Raw genomic sequence first — 19,776 nt, 5'->3', positions numbered from 1 at the left:
GCAGCAGCAGCAGCAGCGGCAGCGGCGGCGGCAGCAGCAGCAGCAGCAGCAGCAGCGCACAACAAAAATAGATTGAGGGAACAGACGGTGGAAACAGAATCACGGCGGAGATCAGCGCTAATCGGCTTTGACACCAATTTAAAGAGACAGGTCGCCGCTGCCGCTACCGCTGCTGCCACTGCCGTGCGCACAGCGCGTCACAGTGGCCACAAGCCCAGCACAGGGAGCCACACTCCGGTTCGGTCCCGCACATCTGCATGAAAAAGTCCTTGAATAGTCTTTATTGTGAAATCACTACACATCAAATACTGTTGTTTTTTTGTGTGTGTGTGTGTGTGTGTGCGTTTGTTTTACATTGCGGGATCATTCCTACTGCAGCCCTGGTCAGTGTTGGCGAGTAATCTATTACTAAGTAATCTACTACTGTAATTCAACTACTTCTTGAGTAACGAAGTAATGTTACGGGATTACTGTGGCAAAAGTGGCAGTTATATCATACTTGCTTTATCAAGTAACAATTCTATTACTCTTCCAAAATCTTTTGGAAGCTGAAAAATATCTTGTTATCCACAAAATGTCTGAAATTTAAGAAGAACAGCCGAAAACAACGACGTCGCAGGTTGATGATGCGGCCGTGCATGCAACGTCACTGATATGCGACGACGCACCAAAACAAGCATGGCGGCGGCAAAAGACAAAACAGCGATTGCGTTTGACACCTGTGAAATACAAACATCATTTTGAGTTCATCTCGTCTAAATCAAAGAATATTGTGGTTCGTTGTGCGTGATGTTGCAGCAAACAAGACGACAGTATTTGGAATTGCAAAATTTGCACTTTAATAACGTTTAATAACTGTTATTAACTGTTACTTTATCTTTCTTTTAACTAAAGTAATAAGTAATTGATTACTTATGAAACAAAGTGGTTAAAGAAGTAATTAGATTACTTTTTAAGGAGTAATCAGCTTTGTCCAAGGTCAAGGAAGAATCATTTATTTATGTGGGTTTTGAATAACGAACTCTGTCTGATATGTGATTTGCGTTTGGTTTCAGGCCTGTGCTTTTCCCCCCCCGGACGTTAACGGAGTCTCATTTTCAATTTCGCTTGAGCCTTTTCGAGCGTGCAGCAGTTATATTGACAAGAACGAATGCTTACTCAGGGACCGTTCTCACAGGAAGTTTCAATCCAAGTTTTTCAATAGTTTCAAAAAGCAAAGTCAACAAAGAACAGGAAGCAAGCTGAGGTGGAATGGGAACAGATTTGACCCAAGAAAGGCTTTTGGTAGATTTTTTTTTTAAAAAAAAGGTTTCATCCAGAATCATTGCATTATTGAAGGGCCAGCAGTCTGAAGGTAAAGCTAAAAACCGATTACGAATGCCCACTCTTGGTATTAAACTGGTCATCGGAGATAAGCCTCATCCTGGTGCGTCTGTCACTTTTTCAGCTGTATCTGATATTCACAGGCGAACCACACTAAATAGGAGGCGGGGGGGGGGGGGGGGGGGGTCTCGTTGCAGCTTAACATCATCAGTGGGCCCGCATGGGGTGGAGCACAGGGCGACAACAATCCCCGCGAGGTTAAAGGAGAGGACAAGGACGCGCGTTGCATCACAGCGAGACACACGGCCGCCCGGCTTCATCTGCTTCTCTGCCTCACCAGCGGGAGGAAGGCTCATCTACAAAAACACTGCGACACCAGTCGACGACTCCCCCCACAGTAAAAACACCCCTCTGAGGCAGAGTGATAAAGACTTCTCTCTCTCTCTCTCTCTCTCTCTCTCTCTCTCTCTCTCTCTGTGTAACACCTCTTGAATTCTGACAGCCAAAAGACATTAACAAATAATAGAGAAAACAAGAGTGACCACATATGACCATCATATCATATCAAGGTCAAAATAAACATCTCAATAGTAAAAAGAATAAAAAAATTCAACCATAATATTATATATACATCTACAAGCCTGCAACCTGAACCATCTGTATCCCCCAAAAATTGCATCATTAAGCTTTGTTGCATCAGCCTGCGAGTCTCATATTCTGCAAAATTCACTCTTCCAGTGTCTTTTTTTATTAACACTATGCATTTCTACATTCTACTTCTTAATTGAACTTCCCAGAATTGACAAAAATCCACCCTTTGCTTTGCATTTCCACTTTTCCTCTGCCTTGTGATGTCATAAGAGGCAGTGATTGATACCTTCCAGAGGCCAGGTGTCTGATTTCCCTTCTCTATCACCTTGCCGTTTCTTGTCCTCTTCCAAGCATATGTGCAGCCCCGAAAAGCATCACTTTTAGCAAGAGGCTAAAACTTTGACGGATGCTGTAAACAGCATGACAAGGCAAACAGAAAAGCATGAAAAATAAAGATCTAAAAATTGGTAATTTGGAACTTTTAAATTGTCAACATTTACTTTTTTTTGGATGGGAGTAACACAGAGTTTTAATTTACAAAGATAAAAGCGTAGCGCGCGCGTCCAAATGGCTCTTGATTAAGGTGCAGACAGACCGAGTGGGGGGGAAAAAAAGTAAACATGTTGTGGGTTATGAAAGCAAAACAATGAGTGGAAAAGATGCCACAAATCTCATTTCACACTAATTCTTTACTACAATCGACAGTGGGCGGTCTTGCTCCAGAGACATAAGGGGCTTTAACAGCAGCGCTCTCATCTGTAGATATAGCCAGCAAAGGATTAGGGGGGATTACTGTGTGTCTGCCACTATGACTGCTGCACATAACTCACCCAACATTACCGATCACGATCGCCATTGTCATTTTCTCCGCTATTGTGCGCCCGAGCGCGTAATCGTATTTGGGTAACAACAGCCACCCGCGGTGTGACGCTTCGTATTCACACTCGCCCTCAGCGATGCTTCATACGATCCGCTCTTCGCATTTTGCGGTGTGTTGCATGAAGTTGATAGGCAGCCCAGCAGCGGTTTGATGAAAATTACGCATTCAATTCAGTGAGAAGATGGAAATACATATTTAATACCAACCCCCAGGCAGGTGAAGGTGTCTCCATCTTGGCAAACTGTGGCTTTCTCGGTAGGGCTTGTCCCACCTGAAATCAGTTACTGCAGCTCACCAACAGTGTGAACCTGTATCGAGGACCTGTAACTGAATCCCTTTTAGAGGTCTGAAATAATGGCCATTTTCATCCATTCATTCATTCATTCATTCATCTTCTATACCCGCTTATTCCTATTCTGGGTCACGGGGGTCTGCTGGAGTCTATCCCAGCTGTCTTAGGGTGAAGGCAGGTGACACCCTGGACAAGTCGCCAGTTCATCGCAGGGCCACATAGAAACAGACAACCATTCACACTCACATGCACTCCTACGGACAATTTAGAGTGTTCAATTGACCTCACATGCATGTTTTTGGAGTGTGGGAGGAAGCTGCAGAACCCGGAGAGAACCCACGCAGACACAGGGAGATCATGCAAACTCCACACAGAAAGGTCCCAGGCCCGGGCCCCGGAATCGAACCCACGACCTTCTTGCTGTGAGGCAGGCGGCAGTGCTAACCACTGTGCCACCGTGTCGCCATGGCCATTTTATGATCTTTATTTTATCTTTTTTTTATTTTTTTATTTTTATTTAAATCTTAGACTTCTTTTCCAAAGAACTCTGTAGATCTCGGAGGAAATCAGCAATATTTAGCCTTCTGTTCACAGCCTCCCACTAAGTGTCTTTAGCTTCCTGAATCTACCCATCTTCCTAAAATTCACTCCTCATTGGCTTTTCCACACAGTTAATAAGTAGGAAATAAACAATGTGGCCTCAGAAGTAGAGAGAAACACCAGACAGGAGAAAGGAAGTGTCCAGGAACTATGTGTGACATCACAAAGGGATAGTGATAGCTCCAGGCCATGTATCGCAACAAGTGCCGCTGTCACAATTCTATGACATCACACACTACATGCGCTGGACAGCGCCTCCGCTCCGGCGTCGTTGCTACAGCAAGCTGTCAGATGGGTCAATAATGTGGCCCAGTCTGAACAGAGCCTGATCATTTGGACACTTGCTAAAAAAACAGTGTGGACAGTCAGCCCTAAAAATTTAGTTTTCAGGAGGAATCTGATTTGAATCAGATTCGCCTGCAGTCTGAACGCAGCCTTAGCGGCGCTCACAGTAACAACTGTCTCGGGCCCTTCGGCCCCAGATGAGAGGAGCTCCTCTCGTCGAGAGCGGCCCCTGCAAGCTACTGTTCTCCCATTCGGAGAGCAATCAAGCGGCGGCCTGGTTAGTCACGATGGCTAAACATACAGTCCCGTGGGTGTCTCCCGTTTCCTGCCCAGAGTGCTTGTTCAATGAGGCGATTTCCATCAGAATAGAGCTGGAGGAAAGTGGAGGGGATGGTGGCTCAAATTCACACTCGTGCCGCTGACGATCTGAGTGGCAGGTGTGTGAGGCGGAGGGTGGTGGTGGTGGTTGGTTGGTTGTTGTTTTTCACAGTTTTTGCTGACCCCTTCGCCGCAGAAGATGAAGCAAATCGCAGCGTGCGCAGCAGCACTGGGTGTCTGCATTGATTCAGAGCAGCTTTGTTTTGCTATTCGGGTTGCGGAGACCTTGAACATGTAACAAGATGGAGACGCAGAAGCCACAAAAACAAGGGAAAAAAATGTTTCTGAGGCTGTTGTACCATCAGTTTGAATGTTTCACCTTGAATGTTTCACCGAGACATTGAAACAAGTACAAAAATGTCGGAAATAAAATATTACAAAGGTATGAAAGAATGAAGATACAGCAGAGGGGATCATGTTTTTATACATATATGTCCTTGAAGAAAATAAACGTATGTATCAACTTGGAAAACTTTAAAGCTTGTCCTGGCTCGAACAAACAGGGACAAAGATTCATATTAAATACTAAATTGTGTACTATTAAATGTAATAATTGCAGACGCACATATATACTATAGGCAATCTAAACTATATTGCCAAATATACCACAAAAATGAAAATCATTATGACGATAATAAAAAAAATTGAAGAACGTGTCGGACACGTTGGAAAATAGAAAACGTTGTCAAACGGTGACATCGTGTGGTTAGTATCTGAACTGCTCCCTAAGAATGCCGTGTGTTCCTATGGTAACAGTAAAGTGACAATCATCTTGTACCAAGGTCTGGAGAGAACAGCTGACAATATTTTTCTTCTTCTTTTTTTTTTTTTTTTTTTTTAATTATTTTCCAAGGTAAGAAATGTTGCACATCATCACAACTGCAGTATGCGATGGCACGTCCTTCTGCAGTTTCATTTAAAATGTGTATATAGTCCTTTCACCCAGCCATCTGCACTTCAATTAAACTCTAACCTGCTGTCAGCTACATAATCATTCCCCCCCCCACCCCCCAGATTTTTTCTTTTGTCTCAATTGTTGTATTGCTCAAGCGTTGCTACATTTGCCTTTAATTTAATAATTTGCGGGAAGAAAAGGAAAAGCCCGACAATGATTTTTGAGCCACTTTGTGTGAACTTTGGTGTGATTGGTTGAAAACATCACTCGGACAACCCTAATTTGGATGGTGGAAGGTGCACGCACGGGGTTCTCACCGGCCACACAGGTGTGCGAGCACTCCCACGCGCGCACAAAGAACAGTTCCTCGGGCACAATTACAGCATGTGCCGTCATTCAGCCTCCTTTTGTGGTTGTCATGGTGATGTCATTGATAAGGTGGATTTTTTTTTCACCCCCCCCCCCAAACACACACTCACACAGACACACACACACACACACACACACACACACACACCTTTTATGCATGTTACTAGGAAACATCGTGTGAGGCACTTTTTCAGTTGATGGAGCTGTTCTGAATCACACCTCGCCTTAATGAAAAGAGACTCAGACCTGCGGCGAGCCATCAATGTTCTCTGCACTGTTTGTTCATCGCCGTCCACCTCTCTCCTCTCGGTTCACTCCTCTCCTCCCTATTCACTCCACTGTCCCTCACTCCTCTCTCTCAACTCTCTGCTCCTCTCTCCTCACTCCTCTCTCCTTTCTCCTCACTCTTCTCTCGTCACTCTGATCTCTTCTCACCCTCTCACCTCTCTCCTCCCTATATTCACTCCTCATTCCTGCCTCTCTCCTCACTCATCTCTCCTGTCTCCTCTCTCCTCCCTATTCACTCCTCTTTCCTAACTCTTCTCTCCTCACTCCTCTCTCTTCACTCCTCTGTCATCACTCCTCTCACCTCACTCATCTCTCCTGTCTCCTCTCTCCTCCCTGTTCACTCCTCTCTCCTTTCTCCGCATTCTTCTCTCGTCACTCTACTCCCTCCTCTCAACTCTCACCTCACTCCTGTTTCGTTTCACCCTTCTTCTCCCTCCTCTCAGCCTCTCACCTCTCTCCTCCCTATTCACTCCTCGCTCTTGCCTCACTCCGCTCTCCTCCCGCCTTACTCCTCCCTGTTCACTCTCTCCTAACGCCACACTTCTCACTTCGCACTCCTCTCTCCTTACTCCTCACTTTCCTCTCCTCACTCCATTCTCTTCCCTCATCCATCCTCACTCTTGACTCTCCTCTCCTCACTCCTCTCTCTGTTCTCCTCACTCTCCTCTCCTCACTCCTCTCTCTTATCTCCTCCATCCTCACTCTTGACTCTCCTCTCCTCACTCCTCTCTCCATTCTCCTCACTCCTCATTGTTCCTCACTCCTCTCTCCTCTTTCCATTATCCCCCTCTCCTCACTCCTCTCTCCGCTGAATCACCGTCTCTCAGTCCTGCCTGACGACAAGCTCCTATTTCTTGGTCTCTCTCATCACATTGTTTAAAGAGCAAATCCTAGAGACCTTGACAACTGCGGCTCCTGCCTCCTCTGACAAACTGCCACACGCACACACACACACACTCACTCACGCATGCCTGCACGCGCACACACCACCCCATTTACACGCAACCACATCACAGTAGCGCAGCCTGGCCACAGAAGACACTCGCTCCCAGCAGCTGCAACAGGGGAGCAGATGTGTGCAACAGAGGACTAATCACCGAAAGGTCAGAGTAAGTAGGAGGATAATTGTCATTCAAAATTCCTTGCACTAATTTAATTGTGTTTACTGTAGGATTTTTCAGGATAACTTAGTGGCAAACTGGCTAAACTGCAAAATAAAACTGTTCTGCCGTGAGTCTTAGTCCAGACGTGCGTTACATTGCTCGTGAAGATTTCTAATGTACAAATTTTCACCTTTCCGAGCGTGCTATGGAGGTCCGATGTGAACAGATGCTGATGCTTAATGCGCTCACACACACACACACACACACACACACACGCACGCACAGACACGCACACAGGAGCAGTGTCAGTGGGCTGAGGCTGAGTGTTGAGCGAAGCCTCTTCAGGTGAAGTGGACTTTTCTATTCTCATCGGCGAAATAATTGGAAGGGAGCAAAACACCGGTGCGCTCTGAAGAGCACAGCATATGCATACATTGCAAGCGCACTGCAGTGGGTAGCCGCAGCACGAGCGACTGTGTCGTCTGCAGTTTTCTGGGAGTTTGGATCCAAATGTCATATTTCACCTGTCCTTCCTACAGTTTTGTTTCTATAAGACTGCAGTTCGATTGGAGACGTGAGGGCGGAGAATGTTTTTGAAAAGGAAACACGAGACAAGTGGACATTTTCAGAGACACTTGAGATGACACTGTCTTTCCTCCATGGACTTACAGTGTAGAGAAGCAAGTTAGCGTTCAAACATTTGCTGAAAAAGCACAGAGGTTTAAAAAAATATGTAGGTGGGGCTGCAGAATGGATGCTGAGGTTGGTGCTGGCAGGCAGACAGTGGGCCTGGAGGAAGACCAGAGAGGAGCTTCATGGACGAGGTGACAGAGGACAGGAAGGAAGTTGGTGTGAGGGAGCAGGAGGTCCAATGTAGGACGATGATCGGCTGACTGGAGAAGAGAAAAGCTGAAAGGAAAAGGAAGAAGCTATTGTGGTAATAATACCTTCTAATTACAAATTGTTTGACCTTTGAGCTATTTGGAAGTCAAAGTGAGGGGGCCTGGTGGTGATTTAGGCTGAGGAAAATATTCACACAATTCCATGTCAAGGCTGTTTTAAATTTGACTTCATCAACCGAGAAGAATTGCAACTTCAGTCACCATGTTGTTACGTGATGCGGTGAAATGCACCAAAAAAAAACAACAAAAAAAAACACTCCAGCCATCATCACAATGTAACTGGCTAACAGCACTGAGGAAACTGTGGCGGTGACTCAGCGGTCGGCCTTTCGCAGATCAAGATGAAAGAAAAAAACAACAACAAAAAGGAACAGCCTGATTAAATACACACCACCTCCACCTCATCTGCCAAACATGATGCAGGTGGTGTTTTGTTTTTGGACTGTGTGCGTGTGTGTGTGTGTGTGTGTGTGTGTGTGTGTGTTGTGTGTGGCGGGCCACTGAATTCAACAAATTGCCTGCAGCACAATTACATAACACCGGCAAAAGAAAAGAAACACGCATCCACACAACCAAGATTTGTCCTTGTTTAGAACAATCGCGTCGCCGCCACTCTCTACAGTTTGCCTTGCAAAGAAAAAGTTGATCAATTCACGGGCGAACGTTGGAGATAAAAAAAAAAAAAAATCATTTAACACCTGGTAAAGATTTTTTGCAGAGCTCAAGGTCTACCCCCCACCCCCTCGAGCCCGACGCGTCCGTCACTGGCCCGAGAATGAAGTTGGAGCTGCGCTTTAGTTTCGCGGAGGCCCTTTGAGTCACGTTGCGTCACTGCCTGAGACGCCGCTGTCACCTCGTGCGCTCTGGCGGGGACGGGCAAGGACGAACGTGGCACAAAGGGCTGATGGAAAACTGCTGCGGAGGACAAACCATGAAAAGGAAGCAGCTGACCGATGCGAGAAGCGAAACAGACCAAAGGGTTTTGTGGTGGGGTTTTTTTTTGGGCGGGATGGTGAAAAATAACAAGAAAAATACAATAATAACTAGATCAAGGTGGCAAAAGTATTCACACTCTGCACTTAAGTAAAAGTACAAATACTTGCGTTAAAAAGTACATGTACATTTGTTGAGAATAATCTGGATTAATCACTAATGAATCGATTAATCTTTTCGACACTTAAAAACAAGCATGTTTTTCTAATGGAAGGAGTACAAAAAACGGACATTTGTGTAGGAGGGTTCTTGCGATCTTGAAGACGTTTCGCCTCTCATCTGAAAGGCTTCTTCTGTCCTGAGAGAAGGTTGGAGAGTCCCAAGTATTTAACCACCAGGAGGTGTAGGTGGGTGCAGCTCGAAACTGAAAGAGCCTTTCAGACGAGAAGCGAAACGTCTTCAAGAGCGCAAGAACAAGTCCAGTTGGCCCAACTTAACCCTTCTACTTTAAGATGACTGGAAGACTGAGAACCTTTACAGACATACAGACATTTGTGTACAAATTAGGGAGGCAAATGATCGATTAATTCATCAATCATTAGTTGATTGACCGAATCGATCGATTAACGATTAATTGATAAGCAGTGATTTTTCCTGAGAACCTAAATTTCATAATGAAAAATGTGTAATGAACACATCATTTAACCCTTAAATTATGTTGAGTGTTAAACGTTCAATTAATCGCGGCTAATTTAATTTAATCGATTAATCGACAATTAATGGATAATGGATTAATTGTTAACATCCCTAGTACAAATGTAAGGAGGGAAAGTCAAAAGTTGTCCGAAAAATAAATACTCAAGTGAAGTACAGATACCTGAAAAATCTACTTAAGCAGAGTGACAGTGTTTGTACTCTGTTACTTACCACCTCTGCGTTGGATGTCTTGTTTGTGCCGTCCTCCGCAGAGACCTGCCGCACCCAGGACCAGGGAGGGATGGACGCCGACGGCTCGAACCCCGTGGCCGCCGTGGAGCCGGGCAACCCCCTGCTGAGGGCCGTCTTCCTCCGTCGCCTGAGGCTCACGCGGCTCCTCCTGGACGGAGGCGCCTACGTCAACGAGAGCGACGGCCAGGGCCAGACGCCCCTCATGGTGGCCTGCACCACCCGGCACGAGGACAGCCAGAGCGCCAGCCGCGTCAAGCTGGTCCACTTCCTGCTGGAGAAGGGCGCCGACCCCAACATCCAGGACAAGGAGGGCCGCTCGGCGCTGATGCACGCCTGCCGGGAGCGGACGGAGGCCGAGGTGGTGTCCCTGCTCCTGGCCAGCGGGGCCGACGTCGGCCTGGAGGACCAGAGCGGGACGTCGGCGCTGGTCTACGCCGTGATGGCCGGAGACTGGGCCGTTCTCAGGCTGCTGCTGGACACGTGCAAGGCCAAGGGGAAGGAGGTGATCATCATTACCACCGACCAAGCGCCGGGCGGGAGGCTGCAGGCCAAGCAGTGCATGAGGGTGCCCCCCAGTGGTCCTCCTGATCAGACGACCACCACTGCCGCCGCAGCTCCAGCTTCTCCGTCTGAGATCCAGCTCATCACCTCTCCCCAGCCCAACTCCTCCCTACGTCCCCCCAAGTCTGTCTTCTGCTTCAAAGAGGGCCAGTCCTGCGGCGTCAGCTCCCACCCGTGCTCCCCGTCCCGCCTCCAGAGGCTGGGCCAGGCGGAGGAGCAGAACCAGCAGCAGCAGCAGCACCTGCTGAGGCTGAACTCGGAGCCCTGGCTGAAGATCCCGCAGTCGCTGCTCAAACATCACGCAGCCTCGTCCTCCTCAGAGAGGGCCCGGGATCTTTCCCCAGCCGAGGACGTCCTCCTCCAAATTCCCAGACAGGATCGGGACAAGACGGCGAGGGACGCCGGGCTGGAAGGCGACCCTGGAGGGAAGAAGACGACCCTGCCGGGGCTTCAGTCGCCTCACTCCGCCTCCCACCCGAACCTCTGCTGCGTCACCCTCGGGGTTGACCCCTACAGGAGCCCCGCCGCCCCGCTTCACAGCATGGCATCGTCGAGCCTCCACAGCATAATCCAGAGGCGCAAGCTGGGCTTGGACATCTACAGCTCCGACCCGCAGCTTGCCAGGGACGCCCAGAACGTCCCTCGGGATTCCCAGCAGAGACAAAGAGACATGGCAGCGGGGCCGGTGGGAGCGGAAGGCCGGAGGCTGGCACCGTTACGCTGCTCCAGCACCCTGGGCTCGGCGGAATCGCCGCCAAACTCCGGCTCGGGCAGGAGGATCCTGTCTGGGTTCGAGCGCCGAGGCTCCGGGGCCTTCCTGCTGGAGCACGGCTCCCAGTCTCGGCCCAGGTCTCTGCCGCCACTGGCCCTCGGCTCCTCCAACAGCTCCGTCCTCAACGTCTACAACTCGGGCTCCGTCGGCGACAGAGAGCTCGGCCCCAAAACCTTCCTCCCGTCTGCTCCCCCCGGACATCCCAAAGAGCTGGGCAGGAGAATGCTGCTGAGGAGACACTCCATCCAGCCTCAACAGTTCAAAAGCACAGCCTGAACTTCAGCCACCTGCCATTGACGCGCAATGCGGCGCAAAACGTTCTGTCGCGTGTAACGCAAGTGTTTGTGACGCCAAAGAGGACGCGCGAGAAGACTAAATATTCTACGTGTGAAAATCAGGTTGCTTCTTCGGCCGTGCGTTGTGTTGTCAGTGCGCTTGTAGGTCAGCATGTAGCGTCAGTAGGGTTTTAAAAAGCTGCTTTTAAAGGTTTAGTCACCATGGGGCAGAATGCAGCAAATTGTACTCTTTAAAATTAGCTTTTAGCATAAATACAAGCACAGTTTAAAGCATAAATTTAGTCTTGAGTATCGATCATGCGAATCATGAACAGCATAAAACAATCATTCTATTTAAAAAAAAAAAAATTTAGTCAGATGTCTTTGTCAGCTGAATCTTTAGCTTTGAGCTGCTCAATGTTTGTGTTCATCTTTCTGTTCTCTGCAGTGGCTGTTTTTTTGGTGAACAAGACACCAATGTGTTATTTATGTGGGGAAAATTAACACAACAAGATAAATATGGCATTATTCTATATGCTGTTATTACCAAAAGCATTTTTTTTTAAACTGTACCATAAAGAATATCCTTGGAAAGAATTCATCTTCACAGGGAGTTGAGAAAGTATGTGTGTGAAAGCCAGCCAAATACTAAGACGCAGCCATAATTTTGTTTCAATAAAAGACATTTATTATGATAATAATAAAAAAAAAAGTCACAGCTCATTGTAAAAGTACATCACTGGATGTGAGAATTTAAAAGTGTTTGATCTTCTGCCAATAACAAAGCACATGATAAAAACTTTCATTAACCGTATGAAATATTTTTTGCAGAAAGAACAAATCCCATGTATTTACAAGCATGTTAAAAATAAGAACATAAAACATTGAAATATTGTCAAGAGTTATATTATAACAATCACAAGTAACGTAAAAATAAAAAATAAAAGTATCCACTGGAGTGGCTGCTGTATTTAAATCAGCTGATGTGAATACAGTTTGCAGTGAAACACAAACAAATGTTGTTTCTCCTCCCTTTCAATAATTGCCGCGTTTCACATCAGCTCGGTGGGAATCTTCTTGTCTGCCATGGAGGCTGTGTCTGCTGCCACATCTCCTCACCCTCCCCCTGGTCCTCAACAAGTCAAATTAGTCTCTTCTGTCACATCTCGGACGGGCCTCGGAGCCTTGAGGGATCGCTCACGCCTGGCGGTCGTAGTCGCTCACCATCTTCTTGATGTGGTTCAGTTTGGCCTTCAGATACTTGCAGCGGCGCTTCTTCATCCGATAGTCTGGTGTCTTCAAAGAAGACATTTGGGAGGTTATGAATGCAAAGTGCTAATGCAATTGGCCTGAAGTCAACAATAAACCAGTGACCTACCTTTTTGATTTCCTTTAGTCTGTTGTACTCGTCAAGGGCGTCCTGTGAAAATAGACATCACATGACACGCCCAAATTATTTACCCGTAATAAATGAAACAAGTACCTTAAAATCTTACGATAGATAAATTTGTGCTAAATGCTAAAAATGTTCACTGCATATGTATCCCAGAGGTGTATCCCAGAGAAAACAGAGCGTATTCCTAAAATCACTAACTAACTAACTAAAGAAACAGGCCATTTTGCCAAGACTGCAGTCCTGGATTACAGTCTGATATTATTTGTGATAAAAAGAAGTTACATTAAAATATGGGGAACAATGATGAGTATGGACCCTCTGCGTTGTGCACTAATTTAACGCTGATGTGTTTCCCCGCAAGCTCTCACCAGGTACTGCGGGCTGCCCTCCTGCAGGTCGTCCAGCTCCCGGTCCACGTCCCCCAGGTTCTTGTTGATGCTGTCCAGCTCCGCCTGCAGGTCTTTGTACTCCTGGTGGTCACGGTCAAAATCGCGCTTGTAGTCATTGCGCTCCCTTTCGTTTGCGATTCGGGGATATTCGCTGAGTTGTGAAAACAGTGGGAGAGAGGGATAGACAAAAAAAATAAATAAATAAATTAAGTTGCCACCACCTGCAAGGTACCAGCTCTCCTCTTTTCTCTTCCCCCTCCTCCTAGGTGTAAGCGGCAGAGATGACCGTGCTGACGTGCTTCCTACCTGTCAAAGTCGTCGTCGTCCAGCTCGTCGCCGGACGAATTGTAGTCGTCGTAGTCGCGCCTCTTTTTGGGCCTTCCGGACGAGCTTGCGATGTCCGAGTTTGTGCTGTAGGGAGCTCCATTACGCAGAGGCACGTTCTCCTCCATCGGCGGACTGTGGGGCAAAGAACGGTGACAGATTGTTAGACTGGGCAATCTGGTCTTGAAGTGCCCCGTGTGAGACATTTACTGGCATGAAACAGAACCAACACCATATACGCAAGTGTCAGTTTGATAAGAACACTAAAAATAAATTGCTAGCGTGTTTTTGCAATCTAAAAATCTCATAATTAAACATTCATTTTTACATGTAAAGCATGTTCACTTTGTTGATGTTTCTGTAGTAGCCCAGGAAATGGATCTGCTCCGGGCTTTAGGGTCTTTTTTTTACCATGGATGTATTATAAGAACTGGATGCCGGACTGGCACTAGGGCAGTGCAACGATTTCCCAGTGGCCACTCGAGGTACTGCAGTAAAAACATCCCATGGGCCCAAAAAGCATTTTTCCCCATTGACTGCAAAACAAAAAAATGCCTTTAAAATGGCTGACAGGATGACTGCGAAATCTTTCTATTGTAGATTTTTCAGTTATGGTCTTTTAGTCATTTTAAAAAACTATAAAGACCAAAACCCCAGAAAAGAGTTTATTTCTAGCGTGACATCATGACGTTGTACGTGCTGCTGTGTCTCAGCTCGTTCTGATTGCGCGTCTGTAAGTGACGTTCTCTAGAATCGTTCTGATTGGCCAAATAGATCATGTGAGTTACAGAGGCATGATGGGAAGTGACACTGCTGCACACGCTCTATGGGCCCATTAATGCAGAAGTCATAAACTTTGGCGTACGCGCTGGGTGAGCAACTCCATTGAAATGAATGGGCCGCCATCTTGGAGTCTGGGCGCCTGCTCAGACGGTTAAACTACTGATACCTGCGATGAAAGGGGGAAGTGAAACCGGTGACTGTGACTTTCAGCCACTGTCATTGTAGTGTCTGTGAAGCAGGAAACATATTTTACATATGATGCTTTCCTTGCCAGTATGAAGTCAGCACTTTGGTATTTGACTTTTTTTTTTCTTTTTTTTTACTGTAGTTAGCAGCAGCCAGCAACTTGTGGCTTGGACATCATAGGAATGGCAATGATGATATTGTTAACATTAACGGCCACACAAATATACAATGATCTAAAAATTATTTTTGCAAAAACGGTATCGGTGTTTTCACCACTTGACTGATTGGAAGTAAAAAAATACATTCCAACTCCCTATATCGACTCAGGAACAAGTCCCAGCACGTTCTTCGACAGCAGCAGCCTAAAGAAAACTGAAGCCTTGCCTTGACTTCACACTACTCACTCTCTTCATTTAGCATGGGCAGTACTCATTTTTATATTATTTATAATATTCATTATCTTTAATTATCTTGGAAATGGACAGACATTATTAGTGCAAATGAGCAAATTATCAGATTCTAGAACTCACCATGGGCCTCTTTGAGCCCAGTCATAATTTTCAACTCATTAACTTTGAGCCACAACAACACTACTGTTCAAAAGCGGGATGCACTCACTGTGGGGAGTAGTTGTAGGGGGGTTTGTCGTAGTTGGTGCTCTCGTCGTCCAGGTGACTCCTGGAGCCTCGCAGCTTGTCGGGGTAGTCCGACATGGGCAGAGCGTCGGGCACCGCGGACACGTTGTTCACCTGGAGGACGGGAAATTTTCACTCAATCTCACAATCTGTTTATCTTGGAGTAAGAGTGCCTCGCACCCTTCTGACCAGAGACAGAACAATGTTTTTTGTAAGTGAAGAAAATATACTGGTTTCCATTGCTTTTCTGAGGAGGAGGCATACTTTAAATGTATGGAAATTTCAGGGCATCTTTGAGTAAACTCAAGGTGTCATTTGGGTAACTAACTACTGGGTCAAGTGTCAAAAACAAGCTCTCTGCAGTCATGCGCAGACAGCCAAGCCTGCACGGACTTGTCTGTAGAAAGTATGTGACATGATTGCAGCGGGTACACCCTCCAAAACAACAACATGTGTGTGCTGCAGGTTCGGCACACACTGCCTCAGCACTTTGAGACGAGTTTCCACTGGCTGCGGAGAGGTAAATGCCTCAGGTTCCCAGGTGTCAAGTTGCTCTGGTGGTGTTTTTCTCCAGCAAACACCCGTTACATACCGCAGCGCACCAGCCAAACCTGTTCTTCCACTTTCTTAATTTAGTTTTTTTTTTTAACTTTGGATGTACAAGCTATTAACAAATGAATCATGTTCTCATAGCTACACCTGCTACATTGCTACACAATGCAACACCTGTCCTGAAATAGCTGCCGTGAGCACGATTCAGGCTTAAATGTTTAACGCAGCAGTAATAAATCAGTATGCAATCTCTTGGAATTCATGGTTGAAACTGTCCATCGGAGCTTGGATGTGTGTGTGTGTGTGTGTGTGTGTGTGTGTGTGTGTGTGTGTGTGTGTGTGTGTGTGTGTGTGTGTGTGCGCGCGCCACTCCTTGAAACCAAGCAGACAAGGAATGAGTTTATGGAGCTGATCTCCCTCCCCCATCGATAGACAGGTGCCGGCTATCAAACAGGCTCAACAACTTCTGGTGAGTCACTGGGGTCAACATTTTCTTTGACTGCTTCCTTTGACATGCACAAGTCAGGAAATCTAAATCAAAATGCGTCAAAACGTATTGGCTGAAAAGCAATTCACTTTTCCAATGAATTCCTTTTAATTCTTTTAATATAGAAAATAGTAATGATATCTATTGAATTTACCAACAAAAATATTTACTTCACCACCAAAGAAAATATTCAATCTGAATAGCTAAAAAAAAAGCTAGAAAACTGTAGGTTCCTGGCAGCGTTATCCCTACAAATATATGAAGTAATGATTGGAATTGTTGCCATGCACATTATCAAACACACTCAAGCTCACAAATCTATTTTGTGTCAATAAAGATTGCATTACGCTACGTGCTGTGCTGTTTGAGAGGGTTTTTTTTTTTTTTTTTATCGCCTTTTGGTAAAGTCAACAAAGTGACTCGGACAATAAGTCTTCGTTGAAGTATTTTCTTTTTTGTCTTTGAAAAAAACACAAACATAATGTAAAGGAATTCCAAACGTCACCAATAAAAATCAAAGGGACCATGCTAGCACTGGCGCAGAGAGTTGGTTCTATGTCTTCCCATCAGGCGGTCAACACGCTGCCACTCACCCAGGCCTCTACGTCCCGCGGTGGCTCCGCCTCATCGATCACCTTCACTTTCTTCCATAGAATGTTGCTCTTGCCATAATTCTGGATCCCCTGGCGGGTCTTCAGCGCAAAGACGAGCATGATGATCAGGGCGGCGGTGACCAGGAAGCCGAAAACGATGGCGATGGCCTGAAATGTAGATTGAGAGGCACTGAGTTACCTCCCGATCACGACCACTTGTGAAAAGGACCAAAAAATAAAGCGGACGTCTGACGTGTAATCACCTCCTGCGGCTCCACCACGCAGTAGTGGTAAAGGTACTGGTTGACGAACCCTACTGTAGCCTGTGGCTGTTGGTACTGGGCACACAGGCCGGCGATCTGGCTGCCGTACATGGATCCGGAGGACTGAGCCATTGGGTTCACCGCAACCAAGTACACTATGGTGGCTATCAGCATCAGCAACGCCAGGATGGCGCAGATGATTATCACCGCTAGGTAGAACCTCCTGCTCTCTGACAAGGTCTGGTGAGACACGACGATGATGAAGATAGCCAGCGCCACGATGAAGGTGATGGCGGCCATGGCGATCATAAACCCTTTGCCCTTCCGAGGATCGTTGTAGTTTCCTCCGATCCCACCGTAGCCGTAGTTACTTCCAGCTCCATAGTTGTTGCCATAGGTTCCTCCTCCAAAGCCTCCTCCTCCAAAGCCTCCTCCTCCATAGCCTCCTCCTCCATAGCCTCCTCCAAAGCCAGACATGGCTCCCTGCGAGTCCCAGGCCAGCGTGGAGGCCACGCAGGCAAATATGGCCACGCACATCACGATGACCATGATGGACATAATCTTGAGAATGCCCGGCGGAGACGACCACTTGTAGAAATGCTGGAACTCGTCTTCCGGGTAGTAGGAGTAGGCCGGCTGCGGGGGGGGGCCATGACTGGTGAGGAGGGAAGGACAGCGGTTAGGACCCTCGAAGAATAAGTTTAAAGAGGAACTAAATGACTTTCATTCAGCAACAATTTTAGTTTTTTCTGGTTTTGATGTTTTTTTTTTTTAAACTATAGGTAAGGCTTCCTCATTTCAAGCCTTTCAAAGAAAAACTTTGAAGGGTTAGAAATTTAAAAATTCAGAAGATGATTAAGTCGACTGGTGTGTAGGGCTGCGCGATTAATCGATTTTAAATCGAAATCAGATTTTTTTAGTCATAACAATGTTAAATAGAGGTAAATCGGAAAATCGGTTTTCCTCTTTCATGCTTCCGGGTTGGCGCCTCTTGGGTACCGTAGTCCTCCTCCTCCCCCCTCGAGAAGCTGTTAACTGGCTGCCTACGTTTACTCGCATCTGCACTAGCCACAGCAGGTCTTAAAACCAGGAAGTGACTCTGTTTGCTGCACTCAACACTACCTGGTAAATTATTTTTCCGAAGTCGCATACAACACGCACTTGCCCCCCCCCCAACAAAATGAAATCGAAAATCGAGTTTTCAAAGAGAAAAATCTGGATTTTATTTTTGACCTAAATCGCCCAGCCCTACTGGTGTGAGAAAGCATTATGTAATATTATGTTGAGAGCCAGATAAAGAAAGAATATTGGTACTTTATTTTTTAAAGATTTTAGATAATTTATGTTTTACGTCATACATACATTTTAAAGAGATCTCTTTAAAAAATTATTCCAAGAGTAAAACTCTAACTCTAGGTAAAAGCCAGGTTAACCATACATACATACATACAAACATACATACATATATAGATAAATAGATCAAACATAGTGAATGATAGAGACTTACTATCCGTCCGACTCATACGGAGGTGGACTCCCATTAGGTCTGGAGGACATTATTGCTGGATTGTCTTCTTTTAAAATCAAATCTGCAAAAACATAAAGCAAGATAAAAAATTGACCTACAGCTAATGCCAGCTGAAAAGAGTCATTTGTTTTAAAATTCTTAATAAATGATTTCTTAAATATAAAGGGCATCACGCTTTTACTTTAAAAACAAAGCGTTTACAATATTTTTAGGAGACAAACACAATAAGCATGGTTACACTAGCAGAAGATTTAAAAAAAAAAAAAAAAAAAAAAAAAAAAGTTACCTCATTTGAGAGGTTTCGTGTTGATAGGTTCGACATAGTCACAGTTGTTTAGTGTCCACACCTTACAATCTATCATCGACATGGCAACTGACACAGTCCTTGTGACCTAATTCTACTTTAAATTGCAGCTAAAAAAAAAATCCAACACGTGAGACGATATTGGTCCCTTTTTATTTTAAAATATGGATAATCAAGAATAGATCAAGCACAGCTCTATTCAATGTGCCTTTTTCAGAAAGCCGAATAACTCTGCCATCCACAATATTCGAATTTACACTTATAGTCATGGATTTATATACATTAAAAAAAACAAAAAAAACAGGCACATCTAAATACATTCACCACTGAAATGCTACAAGCTGAATGTTTTCATTTTCTTTTCTCAGAAAGCAGAGCAGATGCGGTTCTGCTGAAACTATCCTAATTACCTAGAAACGCGAATATATACCCAACACCTTACGTTACCGCATCCGCAGCCACAAATTGTCAACTAAGATTACATTAAAAATAAAATAAAAACACGTACAAAATGAACAAACCGCAGCAGTAAATCTTCGGGCTGAGCCCGGAAACACTCACCTGTCGCCTGGTCACGGCTCCGTCTCAATTGTTTCACCTGAAACTGCCGCAGCTGATAAAAACAATGTCGGACACACCCAGAGGCGAGGTCGGCGCTGACAGTTTAGTCCCACCCACAACTCCACAGGTGTCACGTTACCAAACGAACACCGGAAGTCCTTACTCACACCGCGGCAGTTTCGGGCCACCAACGAAAATGCTCCATATGGCGTAAGTTGAACCGTCGTTTAGCTAGCGAAATGCTTGATAAAATATATTTTGAAATAATACTATAAAGTGTTGTATATCACTATTAATATATATTTATTTTTAATTATTAGTATTTGGCTTTTAGAAACATTCATTATCGAGTGATTTTTTTGTTGTTGTCGTCATTTTTT

The 19,776-nt window shown here is 45.6% G+C and overlaps 2 protein-coding genes across 2 annotated transcripts; one reads left to right on the top strand and one right to left on the bottom strand.

Moving 5' to 3' along the window:
• The first annotated feature begins 9,553 nt into the window (after window positions 1-9,553).
• Window positions 9,554-11,603, top strand: ankrd34ba (ankyrin repeat domain 34Ba). The gene has a single exon (XM_076029592.1). It carries the CDS (start codon window positions 9,837-9,839, stop codon window positions 11,394-11,396), a length of 1,560 nt encoding a protein of 519 aa, XP_075885707.1. The 5' UTR covers window positions 9,554-9,836; the 3' UTR covers window positions 11,397-11,603.
• A 457-nt stretch (window positions 11,604-12,060) lies between these two features.
• On the bottom strand, window positions 12,061-19,533 carry oclna (occludin a). The gene is made up of 9 exons (XM_076029593.1): window positions 19,397-19,533; window positions 18,511-18,592; window positions 17,004-17,658; window positions 16,741-16,908; window positions 15,092-15,222; window positions 13,487-13,639; window positions 13,160-13,331; window positions 12,774-12,815; window positions 12,061-12,691 (listed from the first exon to the last, which is right to left on the bottom strand). The coding sequence occupies exons 2-9, from the start codon at window positions 18,558-18,560 to the stop codon at window positions 12,593-12,595; spliced, it is 1,470 nt and encodes a 489-aa protein (XP_075885708.1). The 5' UTR covers window positions 18,561-18,592; window positions 19,397-19,533; the 3' UTR covers window positions 12,061-12,592.
• Between the last annotated feature and the right edge of the window lie 243 nt (window positions 19,534-19,776).

Source organism: Nelusetta ayraudi, unplaced genomic scaffold, assembly GCF_046127955.1.
Source record: "Nelusetta ayraudi isolate G7.1 ecotype Tasmania unplaced genomic scaffold, CSIRO-AGI_Nayr_v1 ptg000026l, whole genome shotgun sequence".
Classification (NCBI taxonomy): Eukaryota; Metazoa; Chordata; class Actinopteri; order Tetraodontiformes; family Monacanthidae; genus Nelusetta; species Nelusetta ayraudi.
Note: the sequence above shows the minus strand (reverse complement) of the source record. Positions and strands in the feature narration are given on the sequence as shown.

What these genes read in the sequence shown, in the direction of transcription:
- oclna (XM_076029593.1), bottom strand. Translation starts at nt 18,560, where the DNA reads ATGTCCTCCAGACCTAATGGGAGTCCACCTCCGTATGAGTCGGACGGA. An exon ending in CCCTACAACTACTCCCCACA is followed by an intron (nt 13,640 to 15,091) that starts GTGAGTGCATCC and finishes TTTGCCCCACAG; the next exon opens with TCCGCCGATGGAGGAGAACG. An exon ending in GACGACGACGACTTTGACAG is followed by an intron (nt 13,332 to 13,486) that starts GTAGGAAGCACG and finishes TTCACAACTCAG; the next exon opens with CGAATATCCCCGAATCGCAA.
- ankrd34ba (XM_076029592.1), top strand. Translation starts at nt 9,837, where the DNA reads ATGGACGCCGACGGCTCGAACCCCGTGGCCGCCGTGGAGCCGGGCAAC.